Source organism: Chaetodon auriga, chromosome 1, assembly GCF_051107435.1.
Source record: "Chaetodon auriga isolate fChaAug3 chromosome 1, fChaAug3.hap1, whole genome shotgun sequence".
Classification (NCBI taxonomy): Eukaryota; Metazoa; Chordata; class Actinopteri; order Chaetodontiformes; family Chaetodontidae; genus Chaetodon; species Chaetodon auriga.
The window spans coordinates 1,671,249-1,680,510 of record NC_135074.1 but is presented as its reverse complement, the minus strand read 5'-3'; the positions used below and the strand labels follow the sequence as shown (position 1 = coordinate 1,680,510).

General features: G+C 38.9%; 1 protein-coding gene across 1 annotated transcript in view; it reads left to right on the top strand.

The window, feature by feature from the left end:
* Window positions 1–176: 176 nt before the first annotated feature.
* tpcn2 (two pore segment channel 2) overlaps window positions 177–9,262 on the top strand; it is a 47,313-nt gene continuing 38,227 nt past the window's right edge. The window contains exons 1-2 of the mRNA XM_076723597.1: window positions 177–444; window positions 7,894–7,949. Coding sequence (XP_076579712.1) covers window positions 294–444; window positions 7,894–7,949 — 207 coding nt within the window. The 5' untranslated portion in view covers window positions 177–293. The remainder of the gene's footprint in view (window positions 445–7,893; window positions 7,950–9,262) is intronic.

Here is a 9,262-nt window from a genome sequence, read left to right as displayed (position 1 = left end):
GCTAAGTTCCTCTGCTGCCCAGCCGCGGTACTTCGTAGTAGGTGGAGTCACCGCTTTTAAAGTCAGTGTAAAGTGACACCTACGGACAGGAGGGAGGGGGGCAGAGGAGCAACTTCTGTAAAATACATTCCCCTTCCGTCCGTTCGAGACTTGTTGCGCTGTATGGGAACTTTTTGCAGTCGCTGGCCCTTAACTCAGCCCCACTAACTGCCTTCACACCGTCTTATTTCAGATCTGTCACTTTCACTTTCACAGCTGAGGGGCCGCTACAGAACAAGTTGTACATTTCCTGAATGGAGACGGACGGTCTGCTCAGTGGGAATGTCAACGGAGCCTCCGGGGACTATGGCTCTGGGTTCGGCCCGGGGTCCGTCGGTGCCTCGGACAGCAGACGGATGTCATACTCAGTCGCCGGGCAGTCGTGCCGTGTTGAGGAGCACACAGGTGAGTGGAGGTGGATTATGACAGTCTCAGGTCGGTGGCGTCTGCAGTGAGATCAGAGGAAGTTTGACATTATGCGAGACAGGCTCAAGGTGACTGCGGCTTCTCTGTTCCTTACAAAAGCCAGTGGTAGAAGAAAAATCTGATCCCTTAGTGGAACTATCAATAATATCAAGTAAACATATTACAAGTCTATTAATAACTGTGTATTAAATCAGCGCCCTTCTGTAAGACAGGCCCTCAAGATAAGGTAAGATGTTAAGAAGCCAGTACAATTTTGATTTCAAATGAAATAGCCTTAAACATATTTGCACATAAACAAGTTAATCCAGAGCTTTCAGTGCCGCTGAGGTTCTGAATCTCTGGGTCAGTATTCCAATTTTCTCAGTTTGGTATCCAGCATTTTGGCATTTTGGCATTGTAGTGGGACAGGGTGGAACAAATTTTTAACAATGCATCGTATTTTGTAAGATCATCATGCTTTGTAAAATCTTTATCTGTAAAGTTGTAGCTATAGCTGTCAGATAAATGTAGCAGAATAAAAAGTTTTTCAATTTTGCCCTGGCAACACATTTAATAAACATCATATTAGATGTCTATATTTGTCTAATCAAAACTCACATTCAGTGCAGCTAGTGTGACAAAGAGAATCATGGAAGAAGTCCTGTTAGAGGCTTAAAAACTGGGACTGCACCATCTTTACAGTATCCACTGTACTAGGTACAATTTTGTAATACTGGCCTCCCCGTGCCTCCAGAGCAACCTGAATTCTTGATGTCATGGATTCATCAAGGTGATGGAAATATTCCTTTATGACACAGAGTGTTATCCTGCTGGAAGCATCCATTAGAAGATGGTTGGACTGTTGTTATAAAAAGATGGACATGATCAGCAACAGTATTCAGGTAGGCTGTGGTATTTGAACCATGCTCAGTTTATATTAAACAAACACAAAGTATTAAACTCAAACATTCGAAAATTTAACAAGGAGTCCTATCTTAGGAGTGATTCAGGAAAATTCTCAGAACAATTCTGAGCAAGGAAGGGATTGAAACATCTACCTTAGTTAGGAGGTGTGGTTGACTCTGTGGGCAGGCATGACCTAAAGTATGACCTCTACACCAGTCTGTCAACACCTGCCACCGAGCCAAGTAGGCCATGGCGGTGGATCGGGCATGTGCATTCTGAATGGTACGGCCACAGCTGAAAAACCCAGGTTGATCTCACCCTCTCAGACACAAGACCAAGAGGCAGTACCGCATGATTGGGCACAAAAAAACAGTGCACCCTGCCTGGGAGAGGGCACAAAACTTGACTGCAGAAATTTCTTCTGTGACACTGGAATGGTGAAAAAGTTTGGAGGAACAGTCCGTTTCTCAAGATGGCTAAGTGAAAAAGGGAGACAAGCAATGCATGCATCTGAGTTTTATAGGGGAGAGGATGCTACCCCCTGATTGGGCAATGAGGACAAACTTTGTTCTCAGGCGCTGAGGTGACGCATGAGAGGGTAAACCAATAGCGAAGCCTGTTAGAGCACATAAGAAATATAATAATAATAATAATAATAATAATAATTTCAAAATAAATAAACTATATTTACATAGCACAATTCATGCATAAAATGCAACGCAAAGTGCTTAGCATAAAATCAAATAATAATAATAATAATAATAATAACACGTGTGATAAAACAGTAAAAGCAAGGAAAATTACAAAAAAAAAAACAAAAAAAAACCTCAAAATAGAATTAAAATAACCAGATAAGACAAAAAGAAACAGCTGTCACAGATTTAGAACCCCCTAAGACATCAGGGAGACTGTTCCAGAGTTTGGGAGCATAATTAACAAAAGCTGCCTCTCGGTGCCTTTTAGTTCTGGCCTCAGGAACACTCAAGAGGTTTGAGTCACAGGATCTAAGTGGCCTAGCAAGCACATATGTTTTAAGCATGTCAGACAGATAAGACGGGGCAAAGTCATTCAGTGATATGAAAACCAGTCAAATAATTTTTAAACTAATTCTGTGACAGACAGGTAACCACAACATGTGCTGCTGCTTTCTGTTTGAGCTGTAACTGATCAGTAGCCTTCTTAGACACACCAGACAGACGAGTGTTACAGTAGTCCAGCCTGCTGGAGATAAAAGCATGTATTAACTTTTTCATGTCTGCCTGGGAGAGAAATGGTCTGACTCTGGCAATAGTCCTTAAATGGCAGAATGACACTTCAGTCACGTGTGTAATGTGATGTTCAAAATTTAGGTCAAAACCTGTTCCTTGGTGTTTAGTAGATTTAGGTGTTCAGTCAGTTTTTCTCTCAGCTTTTGCTCCAGTGACATGGATCTCAGTTTTGTCTTGACTTAGCTGTAAGTCCTGAACCATCCACAAGCTGATGTCTGAGATACATGCAATTACACTGTTAATAGAATGCAATCATTTACAAAACAACTTGTGTTTACCACCAATGATTTTACAAAAGTTGTAGTATATGATTTCATTTATTCATTATAGTTTAAAATTATATTAATATTCTCTAGGTTGGGCAGTAATGAGGTAATATGGTATCCCATAGTGTTGTAGTCAAGTCACTATGCCTCGAGTCCAAGTCCAGGTCAAGTCTCCAGTGTTCAAGTCCAAGTCGAGTCCACTACTCATCCGAGTCAAGTCTGTGTCGAGTCCTTATTGATCCACGTCGAGTCCGAGCCGAGCTGCTATTGATCAAGTCCGAGTCCAAGTCCAGCACTAAAGTAAGCATACGTGTTGTTAAACTTCAAAAAAACATAACTGTGGTCCCGCAGCTCATAGGCGTGTCCTTATGGCAGGCGCTATGAACTTTCATACGCATTTTACCGTTTAACTCACTCTAGTGCTCATAACAACACTCCTGCCCTCTTAACAATAATACTCACAAAAATGCAACTCCGATGTGCTTTGTTTGCACATACATAACCATGTATTATATCATGAATAGAAATGGGCCAAAATCACATCTGAGAAATTTATGCAACTAGTTTATCCATGTAGGAGACATCTTGAAGTTGTCATTACCAACAAAGGCTTTTCTGCTAAGTAGTAAAACAAAAATATAACAAATGAACATAACTTATTTTCTGGACTTATTGGTTTTGATTAGGGTACACAGACATGCTGCATTTCAAATACATCAGCTCTGACATCATGGCACTACCCAACCTTGCCCGATGAGGTCTCATCAAAATACCACCTTGAATAAGGCAAATTATAGCTTAATGACATATTACCAAAAAATAAAAGTCCAGTCCTTTTGAGTCATCACAAGTCTGAATACACGAGTCCAAGTCCAAGTTCAAGTCATTAGTGCTCAAGTCCAAGTCAAGTCACGAATCTCTAAATTTAGTTCACGAGTCAGACTCGAGTCCGAGTCCCGGACTCGAGTACTACAACACTGGTATCCCAGGGTGTTTGAAAATAGCAAAGGTGCCTGTTTCATTACGGTTATGAAATGAAATGAAATATATGTATTGAGTAATTGTTCAGCACCACTATCTGTGTGGTTGAAGAAGCTATTAAAGTGATGACAGAACATTTTGTTGTAAAAAATAACTTGTGAAAAAAGGCTTAAGTATTTGAAGCGATCATAATTGCGTGTTGCAGTTGCATGTGACAGCCTCTCCTCAGAAGGGGAATTAGAAAAAACAGATGCTGAACGCAAGCAAGTGGAATTAAAAAATGCCAGCTGCTCTCCACTGGTGTTGAAGGTGGTCTGAAGTACTTGTGCATATCAGAAAGTGTGATCAGCACTGCAGGCAAACCTGTAAGTTCGTTATACCTCATGCTCAAGCCTGAAAAAGTAAATATGTGTGGTTTTTTTTGTCGGAAAATAAGATTAATCTTAAAGATTTGCCTAATGTTAAGGAGCGTAGGACAGGGTTGCATCCTGTGACTCGGTGATGTGGATGAAGGGTTTCATCGCTATTGTCTGCCATTCTCATGTTGTAGTTTAAACTTAACTGCATTTCATATATGGAGCCACAAAGGTTTATGTACAGAACTGTAATGCAGCACCAGGTGTTAAGGTCTGAAATGTCTGTAGATAAGTTTAATAGGGATGTGCCTGATAGTACAATCCTGTGGTCCACAATGAGAGCAAAGAGGGCTCACCGTTTGATGTCTAAACACAAAAGATGCTTCAGGTTGTACACAAGTCAACTAGGAGTATATTTAGTAATTTTTGTTCTGGGTTTCCTGAAGAGCGTGGGGGACCCTTTCAGACATTTACTTTACCATGTATATGTAATGCAACATGGTCCTACCTTCATATCATAACTCTTCAGCTGTTTTTAAGCAGGGATATCAATTTCTCTTGCTCACCAGGTGCCAAATATTGTGCAAGCATTGTGCCTCCCTCCTGTCATGTCAATTTAAAGTCAGTAGTGGAAATTAATGTTACAGACAGATGAATGGCAAAAAGCCACTGTTTTAACCAGTTTAAATCAGCAATATTACATATTCCATGTCTGAAAAGGGCTTAAAATTTAAAGTAAACTCTTAAACTTTTAAGTCTTTAAATTAAACATTATACTATATTGTTATTTAAATTCACATTTACTTCCAAGAAAATATGAACAGATAATATTGTCTTATGGGTAATTAATATTTCATTACTGCTGCAGCAGAGAGTGTGAGAAATGCACCTCACACTTGTTTGTCCACTGTGGAGTGTGTTGGCTGTGTGTGATTTAGCAGTATTGCAGCCGTTTTAAGTGTCGCCCTGTCAGAGGCACTCGTCTGCACTGCTGCTATGACACATTCTGCTGTGACGCATGGAGTCAGCAGCACCAATGTGTGTGTGATTCTTGAACTGAGTCATCATATCTATGTCTATGTAACCACCGGATGGAAAAGTTACAGTCATTCAACATACTTGAGACTAAAAATGTGTTACAGAAAGCCTGTGTTTTAAACTGGACATTGATTTTGAACGTTAAGAGCATTTAACGGGTACGGAGGGTCTGATGTAATTATGCTATGTGATGCATTATCAATGCATAATGGTAACCGAATTGCATTATTATATTGCATTAATGTAGTATAGTGTGTTGCTGGAGGTGACAAAAGATCTGGATATCTACAGTGCTTAACAAATTTATTAGACCACCACCCAAAGTAAGGTTTATGCCACAGCTGCCCTAAATTAATGGCATTGGTAATTACCAAAATCATTTTTTATGTTTCTTTAATGGTTAATACACCAATATGTAGAAGCACTTTAACCAAAATGATATTTTTAATGCTAAAATATAATTATTATTGTTATCCCTGAATTTTCAAATTTACTGATTTACAAAAAAAATGAAAAATAGTAAAGGACATTACTATTTCTTGATTAATACGTCAAATTATAGTTATTTACTTGCATTCCTGAACAGAAAAAATGGTTTTAGTGGTTGAATGTTATGCTTGATTCATTTCTGACTTCTCAGAGAAGCCCAGTGAGCTGGCTCAAATTTGGGTATAAAAAGGCGAATTCAGTTTGAAATTCCTCATTCCTGTTCAAAATGGTAAAACGTCAAGAGGTCACTGAAAATGAAAGAGTCCGCATTAAAGCACTTCATGATGCTGGATGGTCTCTGAGACAAATAGGGAAAGACATAAAGTGTTCTCACAGTGGTGAGGGTCAAGTATGCTTTGGAGTCAATTGCCGAGACTGGTACTTACAAAATGTGCCAAGGAAGAGGCAGGAAACGAAAGTTAACTGAAGCAGATGTCAAACACCTCAAGATTTTAAGTACTAGAGACAGAAGGGAGACCACTGCTGATCTTCAGGCAGAGATGAATGCTTCTAGATCAGAGTCTGAGAAAGTCTCAAGAATGACCATAAGCAGAAGACTGACGGAACAAGGCTTAAAGGGAAGAATAGCTGCTAAGAAGCCAATATTGAGGTCTGCAAACATCCAGAAAAGCCTTAGATTTTTCCAGGGAGCACAAACACTGGACTGTTGATGACTGGAAGGAGGTACTCTGGACGCATCGTCATGTTTATGTCTGCAGAAAAGCTGGAGAACATTTTGGTGCCAGATGCATTGCACCCACAGTGAAACACGGTGGAGATTCCATTATGGTGTGGGGTTCCATTTGTAGAAACGCCGTGGGCAAATTAGTGAAAATCAATGGTATCATGAACAAGACCATCTACCACAACATCTTAGTGCATCATGGAATCCCTTCTGGACTGAATCTGATTGGGCGTGGGTTCATAAACCAACAAGACAGTGACCCTAAGCATACTTCAAAGCTGTGCAGAGACTATTTGACCAAGAAAAAGGAATCTGGAGTACTGGAACTGATGGACTGGCCAAGTCAAAGATTTGAATCCTATTGAACAAATTTGAGAATTAGTAGATTCAAAGATTGATCGCACAAAAGTTTCATCTAAAGCAAGTCTGTGGGAACAGCTAGAAACTATTTGGGACTCAATAACAAAAGAGACTGTCGAAAAGTACATAAAAACAATGCCAGCAAGAATGCAAGCTGTTATCAAGGCCAAAAGAGGCCATACAAAATATTAAGTTTTTTGGTTATTATGTGTGGAAAAAGGACTATTTATTCATTTCAGTTTATTTGCCAAATAAATAACAATAACCTTTTTAGTTTTAAACAAGTTTTTGAAAGATTTCTAAAATATTTATGTTTTCTTGTTTTTGTGACAGGTGGTCTAATAAATTTGTTAAGCACTGTAGCCTCTGTTGCTTTGCTTTTCACAATCTTTTTCAGTTCTTTTCTCTTGGTTACAATACTGAATTACCAGAGTGCCTTTTTGAACTGTAACATTTTTGCTCAAAGAATCCTTTTGTTATTTGTGATGCCATGGCCTTTCTTCTAGCACCACCCTGAGGACAAACTTTGCTTTTTTACTCTGCTAGCAGTACTGGTAACGCCGTAAAAATAGCTTAATCATCAATATGCTGTTTCTTCTGTCAAAAACATTTGTATTGTCAGGGGTGATTTAAGAAGATTTAAGTGTCTAGTATCCATTAATATCGATTTAGGCTTTTAGGTCTTGATTAATGTACATGCATGTTAGTAAGATATACTATTTAGCTTTATTTTAGAATGATCACAGGTTTTGTGGGTAGATTTTGTGTTTTAGTAGAGATAAACCGTAGTCATAATGGCATACTCTGTATTCCATATTCTGTTTTTCCCAGGTTTGCCTCAAGAAAATCTAAACCTTGGTCTCAGCTCCCAATCAAACCAGTTCTACAGACAACATCCCAGAGACGTATTATTCCATGTGGTATTTTAGCTTCTGAGTTCTGTAAATTGTGTTGTAAGGGAGTCCTGCTAATTTCACTCGGTGAAAATCAGGAGAGTGAAGATCATTGTGTTTTTAAAACTTAAGGGACACGTAAAGATCTTTTTTGAGACAAACTGTTCAGTTGGCCCTGCTACTCTCACTTGGTTTTACTGTCCACAGATGATGAGGACATCTGTATCCAACGAGCTGCTGTATTCATTGAGGATGCCATACAAGTGAGTACAATGAATTGCTGTCTTTATTTCTCTTTAGTAAATAAGTAGAGAAGGTAAATTTAAAATACAAAGGCATTGACAAAAAGCAGCATAGTGTTTTGGGTAGGACTGGACCCCAGGGACCTCTTTTTCATTCTTCATACTCATCCCTGTGAGCATTACTGTGAGGCATTTTGAATGTCCACAGTATATAATAATGTGAAAATCTACATAATAAGTTTGGTGTGTCGATGAATTTTTCAGACCCTTCCTTCAGCTTAAAGATATGCGAAAAGTCTTTCTTTTTTTCTTTTTTTTTTTTATCATTATCATTGTAGCACCTGTCGAGACCCAACGGTATGGGCTTGGGTGGACAATATTTAAGTTATCGTTGTTGTTGGTGTTATTATTGGATATATGTGTGCTTTATCCAAATGCTTCTTTTGTAGTCAACTATTTTGCAACATTAGGAATGGAATATCATGTTTTTATTGTGGGATGAAAGTCTGAAAGAATTGGCTTTGTTTCTGAAAATGGTCTAACTACACCCTTTGCTGATGATCTGCTGGACTGGCTTGGCTTTTAATTGTGTGTAACAACTTGAGTGACATCAATCTCTTGAGAGTTTTCCTTGTTTTCTTTTTTTAGATTGCAAGATTTATTTAAATATTCAAAACTTGAACTACCATTATCAATAGAACAAGGAAAAGTAACTGTTCTGGTAGTATGTCAAAGATGTCTGTATTGTGTTGCAGAGTTATCTATTGTTAGTATATACTTATTCTGATCTAAGCATAAATTATTTTTATAAAAATGAGCAAAAATATTTGTCAAAAATACACCACACCATCCTCTTAATACCACTTTGGATCTCAAGAGGGTAGTTTAAGCTGGGAGATCTATGCAAGCAGGTTTCACAAGCACTCTTAACGTTTTTAGTCTAATAAAGAAAATAAAATGACAATATGTCAAGAAATGTCACAGCTCCCCTGCTCTCCTATATGCTGCCCCCTATTTGTTTGGAGCAATTCTCGACAAGTGGCCAGTTTTTACCCACTGTATCTTTAAGTCAGCATGATGCTACAATTAGCATTAGCAATCACTTTTCTCTGTGGAAATGCGCATAAAAAAGTGGTTTACCAACAAGTAAAGCTCACCCAGCATGATCACGCAGCAGGTACAGCCACATCACAAGAATCAGCTACTACTAGCAGTTTGTACAGTGGATTCAAGATTGAAAAGGAGATAGCGTTGGTCAATACCAAGCTAGCAACTGCAGCAGAGACAAGGGCAGCCACCTCTGTGGCATCTCTCCTGCCAGTTCCTTTCCTCTC